At 34.9% G+C, this 23530-nt stretch overlaps 3 protein-coding genes, 1 long non-coding RNA gene and 1 pseudogene across 4 annotated transcripts; 2 read left to right on the forward strand and 3 right to left on the reverse strand.

The window, feature by feature from the left end:
• Positions 1-268: 268 nt before the first annotated feature.
• On the reverse strand, positions 269-4496 carry LOC105131667 (kelch repeat-containing protein At3g27220-like). Its single transcript, XM_011034748.1, has 7 exons — positions 4066-4496; positions 3608-3775; positions 3274-3503; positions 2795-2965; positions 2467-2572; positions 1784-1990; positions 269-712 (listed from the first exon to the last, which is right to left on the reverse strand). Exons 1-7 carry the CDS (start codon positions 4285-4287, stop codon positions 542-544), a joined length of 1275 nt encoding a protein of 424 aa, XP_011033050.1. The 5' UTR covers positions 4288-4496; the 3' UTR covers positions 269-541.
• Positions 4497-5452: 956 nt separating this feature from the next.
• Positions 5453-11022, reverse strand: LOC105131669 (uncharacterized membrane protein At1g16860-like). The gene is made up of 5 exons (XM_011034749.1): positions 10730-11022; positions 8186-9160; positions 7269-7424; positions 6450-6661; positions 5453-6000 (listed from the first exon to the last, which is right to left on the reverse strand). Exons 2-5 carry the CDS (start codon positions 9080-9082, stop codon positions 5808-5810), a joined length of 1458 nt encoding a protein of 485 aa, XP_011033051.1. The 5' UTR covers positions 9083-9160; positions 10730-11022; the 3' UTR covers positions 5453-5807.
• Positions 11023-12944: 1922 nt separating this feature from the next.
• On the reverse strand, positions 12945-15923 carry LOC105131668 (uncharacterized membrane protein At1g16860-like; annotated as a pseudogene).
• A 5121-nt stretch (positions 15924-21044) lies between these two features.
• Positions 21045-22245, forward strand: LOC105131670 (uncharacterized). The gene is made up of 3 exons (XM_011034751.1): positions 21045-21526; positions 21791-21920; positions 22018-22245. Exons 1-2 carry the CDS (start codon positions 21130-21132, stop codon positions 21889-21891), a joined length of 498 nt encoding a protein of 165 aa, XP_011033053.1. The 5' UTR covers positions 21045-21129; the 3' UTR covers positions 21892-21920; positions 22018-22245.
• A 146-nt stretch (positions 22246-22391) lies between these two features.
• LOC105131671 (uncharacterized) lies at positions 22392-23300 on the forward strand. The gene is made up of 2 exons (XR_843479.1): positions 22392-23048; positions 23143-23300. It is a non-coding gene; the product is annotated as an uncharacterized LOC105131671 (long non-coding RNA).
• Positions 23301-23530: the final 230 nt, after the last annotated feature.

The raw sequence follows: 23530 nt of genomic DNA on the forward strand, positions 1-23530 counted from the left end.
TTAAAATAACATTCTTTTAATTTTATTAAATTTACTTTTAACATCCGACCCAAAAACAATAATTTTACATAAAATTAAATTTTAAATTTTCAAGGAACAATGTTTTAGCCGCCAAACACGCATTATCTTGATCACCATGCTTTACGTTGGTCACCAAACCACCCAGCCAGAAGCTCACGCATCAGAGAAACATCTTCTCGACAGTTGAAAGACAAAGGTGCGCGTTCATCAAATACTTGTAATCACGAGAATCTCGAGCCAGATACGAGATTGAAAAGGGCACATTTTTATTATTTTTCCAGAAATAAAATCTAATAAAGCGCTTTCCATGTTACAGTGACGTATACTCTCAAGTTGACACAACACACCGGGAAGAATTGCTACTTCACTCATTCCTTCACTTACACTGGGGAGTAAAAAATGTTGACAAAAATCACAAAAATGTGTGGAAGAACGATACAGATAAATATTTGCCTTGATGATGAGACATCAATTGGTGAGATAGGAGGGGCTATCCTACCAAAGAAGAAACAGATATCGGTCATGAGTTCAATTTCAGTTTGGTTCTCCACATATCTGCAATGACTTTTTTCGGTGCTGGATCATCTGGTCCTCTATCTCGCTGTCCTGATGTAAAGTACAACCATCCGTTCCAGAATCCAACCAGTGTAGTTTTCACACGATATGGAAGTTTTCCGATTACTGACCATGTCTGCAGGCATTTATGACATAAAAATACAAGTTATATAATACCATCCGTTGTAACAGAAATCAATTTACAGAGGAAAGAGAAGAAAAAAAGGCCCCGGTTAATGCAGCTAAAAAAAATGTGATCTAGATATCCATATTGTATATTGTTGTGACTGCAATGATATGACAAAAGTTTGTCAGATTCTGGAGCAGGCATTAACATGACAAACTTCTAAAGGACTTTTGGGAGACACAAGCACATGCCACGGTAGAAGCTGCCACAAACCGATTGTGAAATTGATCAGGTTCTTATCACGTCTAGATTTTGGTGTTCACCGGAACCAATACTATTTCATTGCTATTCTTGGTCAACAAAGCTTGATAGGGCAGTCAAGTTCAGGTAACAGTGCCCCGAATCATGAAACACCGGGAGGAAAAGTTTCTTGTCCTTCTGAGGTCAGAAGGATAGCAGAAAAATCACATCAGCTGTTCTCTGACAATACTTTCAAGGTATTCCCTAAAATCTTCGTAATCTGAACGAATTCAATTCCAAATACAATGCTATCATTTACCGCATCAATCTACACACTTCGATAATTAAATCTGAAGTTTCTTGACTATCAGCGAACAAAGATTTCAACCAATTACTGGGCTGTTCCTGTACAAAGCCTTCCACCAGGAAAAAAGAATAGAGCCTAAGATTTAACAAATAGAGAATGCATACTAGAGTCTATAATATGTCATCAAATCTTTGGAGAATTTCAATTCAGAGTTTCAAAAACCATTCAGAACAGGCAGATGAAAGCATCTAGAAAGCAGCGAGCCAATAACTTTCCAATGGCAGCAACAAACAAGAAATGGATGTGTGCGTCTTGAAGTGTATGCACAAGCATTTAACACATGTATGAAGATCTGTAGGGTTATGTACAAAACCCATTACAGATTACACCTGGGGCATTGTGTAAATTGCAGGTACTTTGACGTGTAGAAATATGTTGGGTTATGTAAATTGTCTGGGAGAACATCCAAAAATAACAACCAAACCTTGATGCCAAACTAGTTTGGAAGCACATAAGAAACATAAATTTCATACCAGTGTATCCAAGTTGAACTGGAAAACTTCACCAACCAGGACCATTTTTTTAGTTATAGGGTGTTTTTCAGTGGTGCCTCCAGCAATAACAATGGAATTATTAACAATTGCCCAAGCAAATTCAATGTGAGAGTCAGCCTTTGGCATAGGAGATAAAGGTTTCCACTTCATCTCATCATCCAGCATGTAGACCTCATCATATACTATCTGAAACAATAAAAGAATCATAATGAACCAAAACCATTAAATAAAAGCAGAGGGAAAGAGAGAAGGGATGTGAAGAAAAATTTCTCCGAGCTACAACATAAACATGGAATGTTTTAGTGATTATATACCTAAAAGTTAATTCAAAAATCTAAACATTAGGTCTCAAGGTTGGTTACACAAATAAAGGAGATTGAGCATAGTTGAAACAAACTTATAAAGCTTAATGATACAAGATAATCACCAAATCAACGATAAATCATGTTTTTATTTTCAGTTTCATATGAAGTTCCATTTCATATAAAATTGAAAGACAAGTGATGTTAGGCTCTCTTATTTTCTTCTTATCAAACATGAGCAAACCAAGAAAACTTGAAAAAGTTTTAGGGGACTACTTAAAAGCTTGGATAGAGAATGTCGATGCAATCTACAGAAGAAGTCATATAGGATTTGTATATAAAGATCACTAGTCAATATACCTCATTCCTACGAGAGCATTTGAAAATAGGTGATCCTGGCTTGGCCATAAAATCACCTTCCTGACCACCAATAATGAGAAGTCGATCATTAACCACGACACAAGCCCTGCATAGACACATAAATTAAAAACATATACAAGCTTCAGTTGTGAACTATTTCCTCGGTCGTTTCACTGGATGGTTACAAATTGTGATCACTTGATTGACAGAAACACTATCAACAATAAAATGTTTTATTAGTGACACTGTAATAGCCTATTGGGAATTCATTCCAAACCAAACAACATAACTAAATGCGGAAATAATAAGACTAGGATTGGCCAGAAACCGATGTGGTCCTCCACGAGGAATTGGTATCTCAGTCCTCCATTCCTTTTCCAATGCTTTCCCATCCTTTACAGCAAGACTCCAATGCTCTAATGCTGGAGTGTGCCGATTTTCCTTGCTACCACCCATCACATGGAGTCTGCCTCTCCAAAGTTGAGTTGCTGGTGCATATCTGAGTGTTATTACATCAAAGTTCAGAACCATTTACCAAAGAGCAAAGGAAAAAATACAGAGCATGAACTAATTTTGGCTTCAAAGTTCAAATATTTAAAGTCACCAGTACATTCCATCAATGACACTTAGCATTTCAATTCAGAATAAGAACCACCAAGATAAGGCAGATGACTGTGCAAAAAGCATAAGATAATCCATTTCTCAAAGAAAAATCAACAAACAGTCAAATTATGCTGTTGCAAGATCAGCCAATGTCTTGCACACAATTTAAAGTTCATTTCAAACTATTTTGACACGTGCACATACCTAGGAACTGGTAAAGGAGGTAAATCCTGCCATTTCCTTGTCTCGGTATCTAGCACGAAATTACGAGCTGTAGGCCCTCTGCATTGAGGACCATATTGTCCAGTGACAACATAAATGTATCTCCCATCTGTGACCATTCCCAAATGTGAATGAGCCATTTCTTTAGGCATATCAAATCTACCTCCCCAGGTATTACCAGTAAAATTGTAAATATCTACATGTGAATGCACCTGTCAATTCCAAGATAAGTTCCACCTCAAAAATTGGCAAATACATACACAAAGTCAAACCATAGTGAGCAAGAATAGTAGAAGAGGTGGAAAAGGTTTCTCACAAAATCAATTGTTCCATATCCAGCAAAAACATATAGAAGATCCTTAATTTGTATTGCAGCCCCATCCAACCGAGGCACAGGTGCATTAGCCATTTTCTCCCATTTCAGTTCCGGTGCAGGCAAATCAGCAAATGTAGCCGATAAGGATCGATCATGGACACCATCTACCTACACACATAAACAAACAAACAAACAACTATTCTTAACCTTTCCTACACATCCGGGATTTCACTATAAACACAAAGTAAACAGGCATTCCATGAATGGATTGTGCTACAAACCTAATTTGAACCAAAAAACTTGTAGCTTTATCAGCCCCCACCATAACAACAGTAATAAACAACCAAGCATTCAACTTTTTCCTACATTACTCCCATAACCATAAATAAAGCTCCAAAACTGCAAAAACACTCGAATGGGCAGTGCTAAAATTGTAAGTAAAGCAAAAAAGATCGTACCTTTATTTTTTGGTGTTTAGTGTCAGCAAGATGTGGTTCTTGTTTTGGAATTATTACATTGGATTGAGGATATTTAGGAGGAACCCGGTTGGATATATAAGAAGAAGAAGCAAAATGTGGAGAAGATGCCCACAGATAATCACCAATCAGGCCAAACCCTAATAGAACCACACAAACTATGACCAGTTTTGTTGATTTTTGCTTCCCTGATGACCTTACCATCTCCCTCTTTATATTTATATGTGCAAGCACATATAGCTCTAGAGAGATAAAAAGCTTAACAGAGAAGGTGAAGTAGGAGTCTTGTGTCTCTGTAAAAATCTGACCTGATCTTTCTCAAGAAAACGGAGAGATCTTGAGAGACAGAAGATGACAACTGGATGTCGGTTCATTTTATATTAGTTTCTTTTTAGGCTTGGGCAAGAAAGGAGATCTATCTATTGGATTGTTGTCAATTAGGTCCTCTATAACTCGGACTTGTTACGCTCGACAAATCAGCATCATGTTAATCTCTCCCCTCCATTAATGGGAAGTTAATTTACTCCATTAAATTCTTCTTGAGAGAGTTAATCTATTAAGATAATTTTATTTTTATGGAGAAGCCTCGTAACTAAGAGGTATGATTTGACATGTTCATATGTAACGGTTACTCCTGGAATAATTATTGAATTATATAAAGGGTATTAATTATTAGATTAAATATTTAATCACCGAGTGAACTCACTTTTTTTTCGTAGTAAGAAATCAGAAAAGATATTGTTTTGATTAATTGAGTTTTCAACACGCGTGGCCGAATTAACTCTTTAGCTTTAGTTTTTCGAATGAACACGTTGAATCGGGTTTAAGAGCTATGAAAGGAGATATGGATTTAAGAACCCGGGACAAGGACCACCTGGGCCATCTGGCCCAAGCCTTTCATGATAACAAGAATTAAAAAAGATCACTATTCTACGTGTTTATGATCTAATTTCATTGCTAAGAACACAATTAATAGTATAGGATTTAATGCGTATTTAAATTAGACATTAATATCACTTTACTCGGGATAACCCAAGGGAGAGTAGGATTATGCAAGTCTTATTTCTGATTTACTAACAGGAAAAATTAAATCCTACTAACAGAGAGAACAGGTTGGCACAGATTTAATAGATTGAGAGACGCAGCATTCTTACATGGTAGTTTAACTCCTGAACATAGATTTTTTATGGGAAAAGGATCCAAAGGATGTAAGAAGAGCAACGAGTACAATATTACAGACCATTGAAAGCTTAAGCATGCTCTCTTCAATACACAGAAGCTTGAATCTTCCAGACTGATACTGTAGATATTAATCGCTCGAGGAAGAATCTTCAAGAAGCTCAATTGATATGATTAACAACTTGCCATGTAAACAACAAAGTAATCTCTGCTTTGAGAAAATATACTAATATCTCACAACATTTTTCTTTCTATTTATCATAATCTCAATCCGCTGCCTCAAGCATGTAAAATTCTCTACAATATATCAAACCCAACCCCCATCACAACCTTCAAGACCTAGGTTAAACAAAAAATGAAAAAAAGATGGCAGAAAACACTTAAAACTATACACCTAGTGAAACCGAAAAGAAGAAAACACCACCACCAGTCTATCACAATCATCAATGCCACCTCCATATCACTTCCACCACCATCGATATTTAGATGGAAAAGAGAGAAGAAAAAAAAAAAGGAATCCCAAAGTGAGTCTACAGCACAAGCTATTACACAGGTATGACATCATGCTTTGAAGTATCTTCGCATCTCAAAACAATACCCTCGAGGCTAGCTGGAAAAATACATTTGGCCCATTGGCACCCAGTTGTAATCGGTTCGGGGGGAGGGACGATCATAAGCACGTTGTCATTCCTTTGAACAACTCCCATTACACTAACAGTGCTTCCTTCTTTGATGTACCTACACACAAAACATCTACAGTTATTCCAGGTTACATGCAACTCATCGAAAGCAGCTAATATAATAACAGAAAAGATACAAGACATGAGAACCTGAGAGATACTGAAAAGCTACCATCTCTTATCGAGGGTAAAACAAAAACTAGAATTCTTGGACTGCACAACCTATTATTTTTATAGAAAATCTGTTCGACATGGGTACAAAGTAGCTTGTAAGTTATACCGATCAGCTCCCTCCCCTCTTCTAACCAAACAAAAGATTGTTTAATTCCCATCCCCCTCCTTGCAAATCTAAATAAGCGAGAGCACAGTCTTTAGATATGTCCCAGAAAATCCTTATTACAAATTGAGGAAAAACAAAAAACACAGAGAGTTTATACTGGCACATAAGTATGCATAGACCAAGAGCTATGCTGAAAGTAAGAAAATCAAAAAAAAGAAATCATTTACCCTTCTTTCATTCGCATTATTCGATCATCACTAGAAAGATTCCTTTCTCCCAGCCATTTGACAAAATCTGGAGACAGCTCTTCAGCACCCGGGTTAGCATCAATGACAAGGGAATCATCAACATAAGGAGTCACCCTCGCTCCATAGCCAGTTTTAACCAATGCTCTCAATCCAGATTGAAAATCAGAAATGTAGAAGTCAACCACACGCCTCTGAAATAGAAATTTTACAGACCTTCCAGTAAAAACTCAAAACCCAATAAAATAATCTATAATCAACGGCGCATCAGTCTGTAGAAAGTGGCATGAATGGGCACCTTGAATCGATATGTCATTACAACCAATCCAAGAGCCAAATAAAACAAAGCAAAACAACTAAACATGGTAAGCAGAAAAGATGTTGTTGGCAACAATAACAAGGTCAGACATTCTCCAGAAAAATGAAAAATGCAGATTATTCACGGCCAGCAATCACCATTTTTGTCTACATGCATGAGGTGAAATGTATAAGATATTTCCCATGTTATACAAAATTTAAAATGAGAAAACAATCTATTTCCAGTAAACACTAATGGTTAACATTGGCCACCAGCCCGAAGCAGAGACAATTTGTAGCAATCACCATTTTTTGTCTACATGCATGAGGTGAAATGTATAAGATATTTCCCAAGTTATACAAAATTTAAAATGAGAAAACAGTCTATTTACAGTAAACACTAATGGTTAACAAAATTTTCCATAAACCTAAGAGATGTGCCAATTACGTACATGCACGATAGAGTCCATCAAAATTTATCTAATCAATATTTCAATCACTCACTTCTAATGATCTAAGACCCCAACTGAAACGACGATGAGTTGGGTTGGCTGCTTTTGAGTCCCATCCTCTGTACTCGTACAAACTTGTGGAGGTATATACACATCTAGGAACTCTTTGGAAAGATGACTCCAGGGGCACGTTTCCACAGGTGACCACCTTTAAAAACACAATAGTCATGTATATGAATTACTTGAGCATAAAAAAGTGGTAATCAATAACTAAAACAACATAACCAGTGCCTCCAAACATATTGGAAGACATGCACTGTAAAGAAATTCCATCCCTGTCAATCAAAAATGTACTTGAGAAAAATAGTATATTGAGTATTAACCCTCATCTGCCCATTCCTCCCAGAACAATATCCTTCTGCCAAAACAGATTCATGTCACAAGTTATATTACATAGGTATGCAAGATCAAGCATTGTCACACATCCATCAGGTTATAAACCAATGCAGAGTTAACTGAGCAGTGAATGCTAAACTGCTTATGATTATGCAATGTGAGTGCGCACACTCACACAGATCCCTGGAACTTCACCTCTAAACACAAATAAAACAAAAAATTGGGGAGTTCTGTTTTCACTTCCAGTTGATACCCATTGCCACTTCTATATTCATAATTTTGGTTCTGGAATTATTTTGAATGAAGATTAGCTTTCCTTTGCAAATCATATGCATTGAACTGAACACAAACTCTTCATTAGATTTTGAAAACATCAGTGACAATTAATGAAATGCAGAAATCTGCATTGCAACTTGTAAACAGGCATGATTCCCCGTCTTCAGAAAGGAGAGTCATGAAAAAGTAAATCTACTTGTATAAGAGCAGATGAGCATAAACATGTTAAAATAAATTCATCACAACTTTGACTAGCTGACACACCAAAACAAATTTAAGGGGAAAAAGGACACGTACCCCAGAAATTTTCACAAATTGCCCATTTTTTGCATTTCGTAGCTCGGCATCTGGGTAACGCGCAATGTAAGCCATGATAGCTCTTCTCCCAAAACAAGTATTCCATATGAAAAAAGAGGCAACAGCACCAAAAAGAACAACAACAACTATTAAGAGAATGGCATTATGGACTGCTCCAAGGATAAAACCACCAGCAATGAAACCCATTACAAAAAGTAGAATCAATGACCACAATATCAGCTTCGGGAAGTTCTTTCTGAAGGAAAAGTCATCATCTTGGCTAAGAACAGTCACTGCCTGATTGTGAATAACAGCATAGCCTGGATTTTTCATAGACCCCATAGATTCTAAAGGACCAGATACCTTCCGAGGTGCCCCAGACGAGTTCAGTGGGCCTGAAGATATAGGACCAGATGTAATCAGACCGGTAGTAGGAAGAACAGGAGGAAGGGGACCAGAGTTTTGGCGGCCAGAAGGCGTTACTCCACCTGACTGAGGGCCAGATGACTTCTTTACTGGCTCTCCATGCTTATTTAGGGGTCCTGAATTTGATTTTTTTAATGAAACTGAACCACTTCCTCCAGATGATACAGCACCTGATGTAGTATAGGCTGCCCGGGCAGCTGCATTAGGCATGATTGGCCCTGAATGTGAAGCAGCTCCTCCAAATGACCCAGTCCTTGAAGGAGCACCAGTTATAGGTCCGGATTTCCTGGACTTTGAGCCATCTACAGGAATATCAAACATTTTGCCCAACTCTCCAGACCTCTTGATATCACCACCAGTATATGGCATGGCCACAGAGGTCATTGTTGGAGCCCTCTCCTTCGGCTGTTCAGGCCGGCCTGATACATAAAGGCCATTGCTGAGCTTATGAGATGGGAAACGAGAACCCATCTAGATACTTTAGGAGACCACAGGAGATGTTATGAAACAAATACCACTGCGTATAGTGATGCGATGGTCAAAGCCCTCCTACACATACAAAGAAAAAACATTTTAGTATTTAGACAATTTTTTTGGAAATAAACAATTCTTGAAGTATTCTTTAGAGCTATTAATAGCCAATGAAAATACAAATTTAGTAGACAAAATGTGTACAACGTGCCATAAAAATGCTTGAAGAGCACAAAAGATTCCAACGACCTAAAAGGCACCTATCTAGAACAAAGGTCGTCACAGTAGTTAATTGCCAAGACCCATGAGATAAGAGCACCAATTACGTGTCCAATCAAAGAAGTCTGATTGGACGCCTATCTCGAGTAAGTAAAGAAAATGAAGATGACCAATCCAAAAGAACCAAACAGCAAGAAAGCTGGCCAAAATCAAATCACCAAACAATAACAGCCAAAATCCCTAATGAAGCATCGGGAGCCCACTGAAAACTATCCCAAATTTCAGTAAACTCAGCAAATAAGCTAAGTCATTTCCATGCTCTTGAGGATGAGCCTTAGAAATTATCTTCTATACTCCTGCAGCTTCTCAGCATGCAAACCAAAGAGGGGATAACTAATAAGAGCAACCCCCCCAAAAATACACACACACACACACACTAAAGTAAACTCCAAGAATGAAAAGGGTCTGAAGATCCAGGTTATCCTAATATTCTCCCAAAATACCATTAAAATTGTGTTCTCATATCATAGAATCATGGAAGATCTAAAGCAAGAAGAAGAGAACCGAGTTGGCTAAAGGAATTTAGCTCAAAGAACCTCAAAATAACAAAAAAAATGTACAATTTTAAATTTCCTACATCTATTGTAGAGTTAGAAATCAAAATAACATATTAGCACCGTCAAGTTCTATTTTCATAAAAGTCAATCGTGCAACTTTTTGACATATTATGCATAGAACCAAAATCCATCATCCAAACGAATGAACTAAGAGTTACAAAATCAGTATTTTAAGCATAACAGAGGAAAGATCAAGAATTCTGAAACAAGAAACCCCAAATATTCAAAGTTTAACAGCTTAGGTTTAAAGTCCAGTTATTCTTCTGTTTACAACATTTTTTCAACCACCTCAGGCAGACATTGAACTAAAATCCCTCACACCCCAAAAGCGAGATGCGTAACCTTCCATCCTAAGTTAGTAAATCACAAAACACCTAAAAAACTAGAATACATAGCCAAATCTAAGAAATAAAGCACTCCAATACTGCCATTTTGAGTGAAAACCATGAAAATCATAGAGATCTAATGAAAAAAGTAGAGATTTCAAAAGGTAAGAGCTTGACCGAGAGTGAGATTTCACTATATGTAAACGAAAAAATGGCAAATCTAGGAGTCAATAAAAACAGAGAGCAGAAATAAACAGAAATAAAAACAACCTGCACACTCAAAATATCAAAATCTATCAAAGGAACCAACTTTATAGCTCAAATCAAGAAAACAAACCAAACCCAGATCACCATTTTAAGCAAAAAGCAAGAAAATGGGAGAGATCTAAGAAAAGAATCATCCTTTTCAGGTGTTTTGAGAGAAGTGACAAAAGAGGTCTAAATAGGATTAAAAAGAAATCATATTTCTTCTTCCCAACACGTACCTTAATAGATAGTAGAGAGAGTTGTTGTTGTTTAAATCTGGAGAAAATTATGGGAAGACAACAATAACAGCAACAACACGGCTAAAGTGAATCAAAAGACAAAAACAATTGTTTCGGTAGTCCTAGTACTAACCAAACCAAAACCTCTCCCTCTCTAAGAAGCCACCCCTTTCTTTCTCTCTCTAAAAAATGAATCCACTTAATAACTACTTAATGAGTCTCTCCCTCTCTCTCTCTCTCTCTCTCTCTCTCGCTCGCTTTTCTTTTGTGCGTGTGAGAGTCACTTGAGAGAGCCGCGACAACTGGTGAGTTGTCTCGTCTGGCAAAAGAGCCCCTCCAAAATCTCTTTAAAAGGAAATATTTTAATTTTATTTATCAAGATAAATATTATTTATAAGCACCACTGACGTTAAACAAGGATATACTAATCCCTATTAAAAAAAATTATAGGTAATTAACAACAACAACAGTAATAGTTAATAGCTCAAGCAAACGAACAACCCCACATTTCCCTCTCTGTTGTTAGCTTGATGGAGTGACCACATGGGGTCTGGACTCTGGATGATGAGTGAAGTTTTGAAGTTGCCCTTTTACACATTTTGGGGGGACACTTCATTTCTTAAATAAATTTTCATTTTTAGAAAAAAATGTTAACAGTAGCCTAGTCAAGGTAGGAGTGTTGAGAGGTTAGGTCAGGTCTGGTCTGATTCATCTCAAAAGCCAGGATATTTGTGAGACAGCATGATCCAATACAATTGGAATGATAAAGGGGGAAAGCAAATTTTGCTTGTGAAATATTTCATGGACATAAAGATCAAGGACAAGACCTCTGAGACCACTCCTTTTGTGACATTTGTTTGATGCATGTGACTTCACGCTCCCCCTTTCACACCTGGAAAGTCAGACCTCCGAGGCACAAAATCCACATACTACACAACCATATGCCATGTCTAGGCAATTGAGGTCCAGTTTGTCCATGTTGTCCGATGTAGCGCAGTCATACTTGCTTCCACCGAGAACCCTTTTAAAATTTGATGATTTTTAGTTTTTTTTTTCAAATCACGATCATCGGACGGTGCCTGTTATTTACTTCTCCTTGTACTGGTAAAAGGGTAGATCGTTGGTTGTCTGTTGCGTGGCAAGTCAGAAATACGTGTAATCAGTGACTTTGTGCATCGTTGTATTGATGGTATTGCTTTCTTTTTCGTGGGCAAAACCCTATCTCCTGCGCATCCTCAATTTGATAAAATGGAAAGGGACATTATCATGACACGATTAAGTTTTCTTACGGCTGAAGTCTTTTTTTAAAAAAAGAAAAAAGATGTTGCTTCCTTTCCTTCAAATCTCAACAAATCGTAATCAAAACAATTCGGTGATAATGTTAACAACCTGCTCTATTTTTCAAACGCTTGAACTAAAATTTGATTTGTTCGATTTGAATGTTTAACCACTGCTTTCTGCAATATTCATGCAACATTTATTTATTTTTTTTGGTTATGATCAGGCTCTGCATTACTTTTTGTAATTGTCTTCCCTGTTATTTTTATCTCTCGTGAATATATAAGGAGAGGAGGGCAGTGCTCAACATCAATTTGGTAGCATCACGGAAACTAGCAATAAGCAGCAGCGGCGGCAGTGTTGTTAGCCTAGAGTAGGTGTTTTTCATCAAATAAAAATTTTAAAAAGTAAAGGCATACTTTCGTCCACTTACACGTGAACCACTGAGATATGATTTAACGAGGTTATTTTTTAAAATATTTTTTATTTAAAAATATATTAAAATAATATATTTTTTATTTTTTTAAAATTTATTTTTTACATGGAAATATTAAAATAATAAAAAAGTCTAAAAAAATTAATTAAAAAGACAAAAATTCATTACAAAAACTAACCGTACCTAATGTTACCCTCAAAAAATGATCCGTAAATGAAATGACAACAAGTAGAATCGATGACGATAAGCCAAACCCTGAAAGATTGAAACAATGATCAAGGGCTTACTGGCCAGAATCAACAATACCACATGCATAAATTACTAAATACCTCCAAATAAGATCATCATTTGGATGTTGATCACTTGTATGTTTACTGGCCAGAATCGTGCATAAATTACTAAATACCTCCAAATAAGATCATCATTTGGATGTTGATCACTTGTATGCTTTTCCCTCGAGCATTCCACTCAAGTCAACATTTTAGTTTTCAACAACATCCATGAAATCTCTTAATTTTACATCATGAATCTTCATTTCTAAAAAAATATAAAAAAAAATAGATATAGTTGCTAGTAAGATCATAAAATACATGGATCTCAACTTCAAGGTACATTAAGCAATGTTGCCTTTTCTTTTTTTTAAAAAAAAAAGAATGGAGGTTGGCTTTTTAACGAAACCGATGTTCTAAAAAAACAGAAAAAGAAATCTATACAACATGTTAGGGTGGAAATTAACAGAAAAATAAAACCAGGATCACATCTGGAAATCAATTAATTTTTGGTTTTGGATACTGCTAACTACACCAGTATCACGTCATCATTTGATGTATCTTCATATCCCAAAACAATACCATCAAGGCTAGCTGGAAAGATGCATTTGGACCATTGCCATCCAGTTGCCAATGGCTCCGGAGGTGCAACTATCATATGTATATTGTCATTTCTCTGAACAATCCCTATCACATTAACAGTGCTGTCTTCTTTGATGCACCTGCAATAGCCATGGCTGCAGTTTCAAAACTCCAAAACATCCAAAATACCTAAAAATAGTTCAATGGTTATAGATCCTCAACTAATAAAAATCACAATGATACCTTACCTCAACAAAGGGACTATAAAAAATTACTATGATAAAAATCTAACATATTTTCTGGTTCAAGATCCCACCTAAGAGTATGTAAAGAAATAATATACTTGATGACCTAATTCTTAAAGGAGAGAGCTTATCCTTCTTTCAGTCTCATTAAATGCTCATCATTTGAAAAGTTTTTCTTTCCCAACCACCTAACAAACTCCGAAGACAGGTCTTTCTTTTCAGGGTTAATATTAACAACCAAGGAATCGTCAACAAAAGGGATTATACTTGTTCCACTACCAGTCTTAACCAGTGCTCTTAAACCAGATTGGAAATCAAAGATGTAGAAGTCAACACATGCCTCTGCCAAAAAAAAATATGTATCCTCTTAAAAATAAGGAAATTCAAGGTAAAGCATTGCTCTAAATGTAAATGTCCATTCATCATCGCAAATATTGAAAATTAAAATGGAATGTAGTGAAATAGGAAAGGGAAGGAGATGCAGCCAAAAATCAAAATAAAAGGAATAAGGATCATTTTCCTTTATTTAGTGGGTTTATATTCTTTTCTAGTATAAAAGATCCAAACTAGGATTTTCTATGTTTAGAGTAGTCCCTGTTTCTGAATGTAACCTACACGGGAAAAACATGGAATAACTGATGGTTGAAGAATTATGATTTCTTAGAGTGGTCAAGGTTTCAAATAACTATTGATTTTTACTACTCCTGGAGTAAATTCAGTTTGAAGTTTCAAATAACTAGGATTTTTGCTAGCAGAAAAGGTGATTGGTTAGTAAGAGGGGAATAATAGTTTCAAAAAGGGCACCTATCCAGATATTTGGATAAGAAAAACCCAGCCAACTCGTAGGAAGCTAGTGTATATGTTAAAATCCTTTGTGTTTGAGGGAATAATCTCTTTAACACTACATGTTCAAAAGATACAAACTCGCAAAATTATTTTGGCAAAGAAACTACAACACAGGCAATCAAAAATACAAAGCCATCCTCTCTCACCTCTGATGATCTCAATCTCCATGTAAAATGGCAATGACTAGGGCTAACAAGTTTTGAACCCCATGCACGGTACTCATATAATCTTATAGAGGCATGGACACATCTAGGAACTCTTTGGAATAAAGACTCCAAAGGGACATTACCACAGCTCACCATCTTCAGCAATTGCAAGAGAGTAAACATTCTGATCAATATCACATAATTATGCATAAGAGAAAAGGATAAAAAATTCAAAATCAATATACATTTTTTCAAGACACAAATAGTAGAAAGTATAACGCATGGTCGTTAAAGCATTATTGGATTTAGGTGTAGAGAAGGGAGAAAAAGGTGCAGGGCAATTAGTGAAAACCAATAAGAATAAAGATCTCAATCTACATTAAATAAAAAAAAATTGCATTCACATAAAAAATAATAAATAAAAGCACCCATTACATACCCCGAAAACTTTCACATATTGCCTATTTTTTGCAGCTCTTAGATCAATTTCAGGATAGTGAGCAGTGAATTCCATGATATATCTTCTTCCCCAACACGTATTCCAAGTAACTAGTCCAACAACTATGACAAAAAAAACAAAACCACAACAACAATAAGGAGGATGGCATTGTGAACAACTTCAAGAATAAAACCACTAGCAAGGAATCCCATCATGAAAATCAGAATCACCAACCATACTACTATTTTTGGGAAGTTCCTGCTCACAGAATAGTCATCATCCTAAGTAGTCATAACTGGGTTGTTACTGATTGAGAATCTGTGTAATTTCATTGAACATGTGGATTCCAAAGGACTAGAAACTTTCTTAAGAGCACCAATGGAATTTAGTGGTCATGAAGAAATAGGTCTAGATGTTACGAGACTGGTCGCTGGCAGGATTGATGGAATAGATCTAGAATTTTACTGTGTTGCTCCACCAAATTGAGGGCTAGAGGACTTCTTTACAGGTTCCTCGTGTTTATTTAGTGGTCTAAAACTCGATTTCTTTAGTGAAGCTGAACCAGGCAAGCCTCCAGATGATAAAGGACCTGATGTGGTATAGTCATCACGAAGAGCAGCATTTGACATCACTGAACCTGAAAATGAAGCAACTCCTCTAAAAGATCCAGTCCTTGAAGGAAGGACCAGTTATTGGCCCAGATTTCCTAGACTTAGAGCCATCTATGGGGATATCAAACATTTTCCCCAACTTTTTTGATTTCTTAATATCAACTCTTGTATAAGGCATGACAGTTGAGCTCATCGTTGGAGTCTTCTCTTTTGGTTGCTTGGGTTGACCAGATACAAAAAGACCATTGCCTAGTTGATGAGATGGGTATCTAAAACCCATTAAGCTTCTTTAAGAAAACCCAATAACGCACAAGATGAACTAGTAAGTTGTCAAAACAATTCTCAAAAAGATATTTGGATAAGAAAAACTCAGCCAACTCGTAGGAAGCTAGTGTATGTGTTAAAATCTCAAAGTAAAGAAAAACTAGTAAGTTGTCAAAACAATTCTCAAAGTCCTACTAAAATTAAAAAAAAAAAACAGGAAAAATAAAATTGAAGTGATTACTCATTTATCAACCATTAGAATTAATCATTATAAGCAATCATAAACTGAAAGCCTTCTTTTCAACAAAAGGAATGATTTAATTGAAGTACTTGTCTGATAAAAAAGTAAAGAAAATAACAAAAAAAAATTTATAAACCTCACACATTTATGTTTGCTATGAATTTACTCCCAAGTGCATTTCCATTGCAATGTTGTAGTAAATAAAGATGAATAATAAAATTTATGAATTTTATATAATTCTCCAAGAGGCATCCAAATACTACTTTTTTGCTATTTGTAAATTGAAAGGTTCCTCATTAACAGCTAAGATTGTCAATTCCATATCATTCTCCAACAAACACGCTACTGTCAAGTTCATCAACAACTTTTATAAGAGATTGCAACAAATAAACTTAAAACGTAACACTCTCCTTTACAGTTTTTACAGTTTGATGTGTACCTCATCAATTACTCTTCTTCCTTTTCATCATAATCACTAGGGCACTCATTAAAATTAACAATTCAAAACTTTTATTCTTTGTTTTCCCATACGACTACAAGCCATGATGATATCAAGAAAAAGCAGCTTGGGAATTAAACATGTCATCTATTTTTAATTCCAAACAATTCAAAACATTTCCCTGCATCAACCGACATTGCATGAATTTAATACTTCAAAACATAAATCCAGGGAATAAAATATAATGCTCTATTTTTAATTCCAAACAATTCATAACATTTACATAGATCAGTCCACAGTGTAGAGATTCATAACTTCTGAGCAAAAATTCATTGATTACATCGGTCAGAGAAAAGATGGAAAGTCAGCACTTGAAAATCCATTTGCATGTTGGCTGATAAAAAACATGAAAGAGAGAATAACTTCAACCATATTCGCTATATTAGATAACAATCGAATCTTGATTCATCATCAAAATGCTCTAAACTGTTAATCTTACCATGAACCAAATCTAAAGCTCTCCACTTTTATGCAAACAGATTGCCAGTATGCTACAAACATTACAAATATAATAGTAACATTCTATTAAAAATAAAAAACCCACATCCAAGATAAAGAAAACAAAAAATACCCATTTCCATATTTTTTAATAAGCCAACAAGAAAAAATGCAAGAGATCTAAACTTTATAAGGCAAAACATCAAACTTAGAAAAAACAGTAAGAGAAATTCAGTGACAGTAGTAAGAAGTTAAATGAGAGAATGGGCAAATATGACATTGGCGTTTGTGATAACTACTCGAGGGAGGACAATGAAGATTTGGAGCATTTCAATGGGAAAACAGTTGCTGTAGTTAACAGTGCAGATAGTAGCAGTGGCTGTCCAAGCAACACTGATTGTAAGATCCCATCTCAGTAGAAGTCACCATCTCTCTGAAAATCTCTGCTTGATCTCTCTTTCTTCCTCTTGAAGGAGTAACAACAACAGATGGGTTGTCTCTAACTGCAAAAAAGAGGAAAAACCCACCGAATTAAGAGGGAGAAATTGAGTGTAAAAAATAATCTTTTATTATTAATTGTTAGCAACAGCAGCTGCTGAAGACATACCTCTCACCTTCTCTCACTCTTTGTCTCCCTTGTTGACTCTATTTTTCTTTTCTTGAAAGCGCGTGTTTGATATAACGATATATATAATGTATTTTCAAGATATATTAATTTTTATTTATTTTTAATATTTTTTAATAAAAATATACTTTTAAAATATATCAAAAAAACATAAATAACGACACTCTTGAATATTTACTTAGTGTTTCAAACATGGATTGATATATATATATATATATATATATATATATATATATATTATTGAATCAGGAGTAGTAACAGGGAGAAAAAATGTGTTTTGTGATTGAAAAAACTCGATTACTGTTACTCTTTTTCTCTTTTACATTATTGTTGTTGTTGTTGTTGTGATGTTACGAGGAAAGACCATGATTTTTATGTTGAAAAACAATGCTAGAGTAGGAATAGCATTGAGTGGTGGACCCAGGACACCTTGTTACAGACAAGAACAACGCAGATGTGCCATAAAATTGACCATGATGAATCCAGACGGGTCAACGTAAATGTTTAAATTAGATAATTGATCCTTCTATGCTTTTATATACGTAATGTTAGATTTTTAAGAAATGTAAAAGTAAACTTAACATGTTGCTAATGTTTATTTCTGAGTGAAGACTTGAAAAAAGGAATCATAATATGGTTGATTTAGTATAATTTGGTTAATTTTACATATTATATAACTCATAAAAATATAGTATAATTAAAAAAATAAAATAATATCTTTTCTAGTATTAAGATAATTACATATTAGATTGATTTTTATTAACTCAGGTTACATATTAAGTCAGCAATTTGGGTTGCAAGACTATAATAATCCTATGAAAAACAACTCAAGATAAATTATAACACTTAATTCTCAATTAATACAGTGTTAATGATGAAACAGCCTAATAAAAAATAAATTAAAACAAACTTAAATAATTAGATTAACCATCTAGACTTATGACTCGAATCATAAGATAATAACAATCCAATAAAACATGAATTTAATATTAAAGGACTGTGATCTTAGTGATTAGATCGGGAAAATCTCTTAGAAATATAATAAAAAATAACATGGTTAAACTAAGGTTAAATAAACAAAAATCCGTGATCACGATTATGAAATAAAAAACAAGCTTAATTCTTAACTAATTCAGTGTCAAGTGATAAAATTAAAAAAAATCAATTAAAAAAAAGATATAAAAAATAGCATGAATTAATCTGGGTTAATTTATTAAACATCATTCCCGAGATATGAAGCTAGAATAACATATATGGTAAAACAAAAAAAAATCTGAATTATAATTTTTAATTAATCTAATATTAAAAAATAAAAAAAGTTAATGAATAAAAAAGTTTAAATCAATTAGATAAACTTGTTACTAACAATTTATGCCATGAAAATATAATAATAAAAAAATAAAAAAATATAATATTAAAAAATAAATAAAATAAAATAAAACACTACTTCAATTAATAGAGTTTGGTGAAGAGTAAAACCTCCTCCTCCTTTTAGATTATAACCAATTAATGTAATGTTATCCGTAAAGAAGCATCGAATTTCCGGGGGAGGAACAGCAAGAAGTTTCTATCCATTTGTTGGTGGGCTAGTCGAACTTCAAGCCCACTAATTAGAGCCCACGAAGGCTAGTTGTTTTGATGGGCCTATCAAAAGAAAACCCCACTTCCTGGATCCCCCAAATCCAGGGCAAGTTAATTAGACCCTTAAATTATCACAACGGATTTCCTCTGACCATCTATAATTACCAGAAATTCACTGGAACAACGCATGTAAGATTTGCACACACACATACACATACATACATATATACATATACACACACATACGTATGTATGTATGTATGTATGTATGTGCACACGCGCGCACACACACACACACACACACACATACATACATACATATGTATGTATGTATGTATGTATTTTAATAGATATTATACATATAGTTCGTTGGTGATTTTGGCTGGGATCATGGTTTTAGAGGGGGGTGAAGAGGTTGTAAGAAAATGAAAAAAGCTGTGGCGAAGAGTGCTTTTTTTAAAGATCACAGACAAGGTTTGTAATCTCTCCCTCTTTCACTCTCTCCCTTTTTTTTTATTTGACTAAAAAAACACTAAAAAAAACATTAAACCGCCCCTTTTAGAAGCCACCAAACTCTCAAAAAAAAAGAAAAAGAAAAAGAAGAGTATTGAGGATTTTAATCTCTCTTTGCTTGATTCTTGCAAACGAATATTCTAATTACCTATTTAATGTTTGTATCAACAAAGAAAAGAATTGTTAACATCGTAGCAATCAAGATCAAGCTGCTCCAAGATGTACCTCTGATTTCTTTGTTTTCCAGAGGAATAAGGAGCAAAAGCCGCCTTCAAATTGTAGAATGCACCTGCTGCGATTACAGTGTTATCACCTTGTCCTAGCGTGGAAGATATTACAAGGTGCTAGCTAGCTAACTATGACCAATTAATAAATAAATTTGTGGTGATCCTCCGCACACATGCCTCAATTTGCACCTACCATCAATAATTAATCTTAATTTTTTTAAAAAAACACGAATCCAAGTGTGGGTAACATGGCTAAAATCCTGAAAAAGTTTTTATCCTTAGGAGTGAATATCGAAGACAATAAACTATTATCATTTTAATCTCAAAGATACACTATCTCTTTCAAAAGAATTATTTTATAAATCTAATTAATTAATTAATAGTGGTGATGGGTGTCGCAATTGTTGTTATTTGTCATAAGAAATCACAGTCTGATTTCTGATTAATGGTCATATTAAAAACGTTAATTATAACCAGTCTATTTTTTTAATTTTTATAATAATAACATCCAGTCCATCAATTATGACAAAGAAAACGGGCGAATCTGTAATTCTTTAATAAGTAAGAGACCGGGAATCTTATTAGTGTATGAACAATAAATACACCAAAAGCTTTTAGGATAACCGAAACTCGGTATGGGGACAGCTACATTTCAGCCCTTATTTCACTTTCACCCCCTAGTTTCATATGCTTCAATACTATCCCTATTGTTAAATAAAGTTTTGATTTTACCCTTTATCACCATAACTAAAAAATAAACATTTTCCCGTTCAAATATTTATTTCATTTTTTATTATTTTATCTGATTTTTTCTTCTCAATTCCATATATATATATATATATTAATATCCCACAAAAAAATTAAAAATCTGAAAAACATATTCAATAGTCAGTCGAGAGCAACATTGGAACATTCAAGAAACCGCCTCAAAAAGGGCCATGAAAAGTTTAAGCCAGAAGGATACAGGCGACACAGCTATTAAAATAAAGGATCAAAATGAACAATAACATGTCACTATCAGAGAAAATACCGACCAAGCATCTCCACCTCTCTATATATCTCTAGGTCCTTCACCCTCTCCCTCTCTTCTTTCAAATATCCAAAACTAAAACCTTTCCTTAGTAATCTCCGTGTCCTTGTATCATCGAAAACATCCTTCGATGGCTTGCTCTCTTTCTGTTTCTCTAACAAAGACATATTGCTTAACATCATCAACGAGGTTTTCTTCTCGTTTGCTTGCCCTGAGAGCACAATCAAACATTCCTCACAGCAACAGCCCATCAGAAACTGATGATTCCTCTTCTGCCTCTTCATCAACCGACCCCTTGCTTAGAAAGCTAGAAGATGCAATCCATCGGATCATTGTGCGGCGTGCTGCACCTGACTGGCTACCTTTCTTGCCCGGATCTTCTTACTGGGTCCCATCTCCTAGATCTACATCTGGCTCTCTTGGGATTGCTCATCTTGTTGAGAAATTGGCTAATCCTTTGTCCGATGAGGAGTCCCTTTCCACCACTACTGTTAGAGGATGGCCCTCCTCTGATTACTTTGTTAAAGGTACTTTCTTTGCCTGTTTGTTTCTTTTTTTAACCATCTGATTGCCTATTTTTGTATATAAGATTTTGTAATGCGGGTTTTTCCCCCTTCAAAATTACTGACTGATCAATCGGTTGTGGATAATTTGGTTATGGGTGTATTGAAAAATTGAGTCCTTTTTTTGTGTTAAATTGACTGAATGCTACCTTACAAGTTTCTGAAGAACATTAATTTCTGTTTATGTGCTACATGGCTGATTACACTTTTGTTTTTCTTCAATTATAGGTGCACCTGCACAAATGATGGAGTTAAAGTTGACCTCAAAGGACGTAGAGTCAGATACTACTACAAGTAATGTGTCTCACTCTGAGGATGAGGAAGGGTAGATCAAAATTCTTACAAAATCAGCTTCTGGGTAAGTTTTACTTGTTGACAAACCAGCCTTTTCATAAACTAGCATAGGAATTTTTGAATCTTTTTTCTTTTATTGACTGCTTATTTGCTATGTGTAGGCTCATCCAAGCATGTAAATTTTGTTTAGAATCAAGAAACAAGTCAAACACCAACTAAATCACAATTTGATCAACTGGAGCTTTTCAGATGCGACTTGGTGTGGTAGCAACTGTGTTGTTTGTGATGCCCTTTCTAGCTTGCTGGCTATGGTGTTTTTTATTTATAGTTCAGGTGCATGCTTGTGTACATATGTTTGAAGCTAATAAAATGGTTATTTTAATCTCTCTCTATTTATAATGTATCACAAGCTAATGTTTGCAATTTGCTGCTAATATTGATTTGCACTGTAATCAAGCTACCCAACAGCTAGCATTCACTTACACCCGTGCATGCTGGCCATCTCTGTTGACTGTTGCTTCAGCTTATCTTTCTTTTGATTGTTTTACTTCGGCATTATGTTTTGTGGGTATCTCTTTACTTCGTGGTCCTGGCGATTCTTGGTGTCTCTGCTGTCAAAGACTGCTTAGTATACTAGTACTGTGGTTTCTCAATCTAATTCTTATGCTTCATGAGGTCTTTATAGCTGCTTCCAACCCCTATGTGCTGTTAGAGGTGCTAGAGCTGCTATCATTCAGCCCCCATCTTGTTTCATCACTTGGATTTAAAAAGTTTTATATATCATTATTTTCTGGAAGTGCTAATTTGGATGCCTTTTGATATTTGATTCAAGAAGAATGTGATTCAGATCCCGTGGGAGCTTGTTTATTGGATATGGATATGGATATGTTTATGGATCTTCGATGTTTTGTTTCCTGTGCTGTGATGATACTTCCATTTGCAACATTTTTTCACATGATTTAATCTCAGTGTCTCATGTGCCATATGGTCTGGTCTGCTGCTGCAACCCATTTTTCCTCTCAGTGCTATGTTTTTCGGTTCATTGAAGGTTCTGTGTTCTGTGATGGTTGGATGCCATAAAGTTCTCTGTGCAGATTGCATTTGTTCTTTTCAGCTTCATGTCTTCTGCAAGCTTATACAGATTTGCTGATGATTCATGCTCCAGTTTGTTTTTAGCTGTCTTGGTCTTCGGGTTGGTGATTTGCAGTATCCAAATCTGGTTTAGTTTGGGTTTTTGTTTCATCTCTTTGTTATAATTACCCGGATTCTGCTGTATTTTGCTGCAGATCACTCGTGCATGCTGGCCATCTCTGTTGACTGTTGCTTCAGCTTATCTTTCTTTATTTATTTGTTTAGATTTACTTTTTAATCTTGTTCAATTTTTTCCTGCCATGAATTCTATACCTCTACTTAACAATGAAGTAAAGGAGTAGCTCGTTATACATGACTAAACTATAATATTGGCCTGTTTGTTAAAAATAAATTTTAAAAATGTAAATTATTTTTTAATATTAGATGGTATAATAAAAAATAAATTAAAAAATATTTTATAATATTATGTTATGAAAAAAAATAAAAAAATAGATTAATATTTTATTTTTTCAAGTTTATTAAAATAATAAAAAATAAATTTTAAAAATTAAAAAATTGAATGAAAATGAAATTAAAAAAATA

The sequence above is a fragment of the Populus euphratica genome, unplaced genomic scaffold (genome assembly GCF_000495115.2).
Source record: "Populus euphratica unplaced genomic scaffold, PopEup_1.0 scaffold24.1, whole genome shotgun sequence".
Taxonomy (NCBI): Eukaryota; Viridiplantae; Streptophyta; class Magnoliopsida; order Malpighiales; family Salicaceae; genus Populus; species Populus euphratica.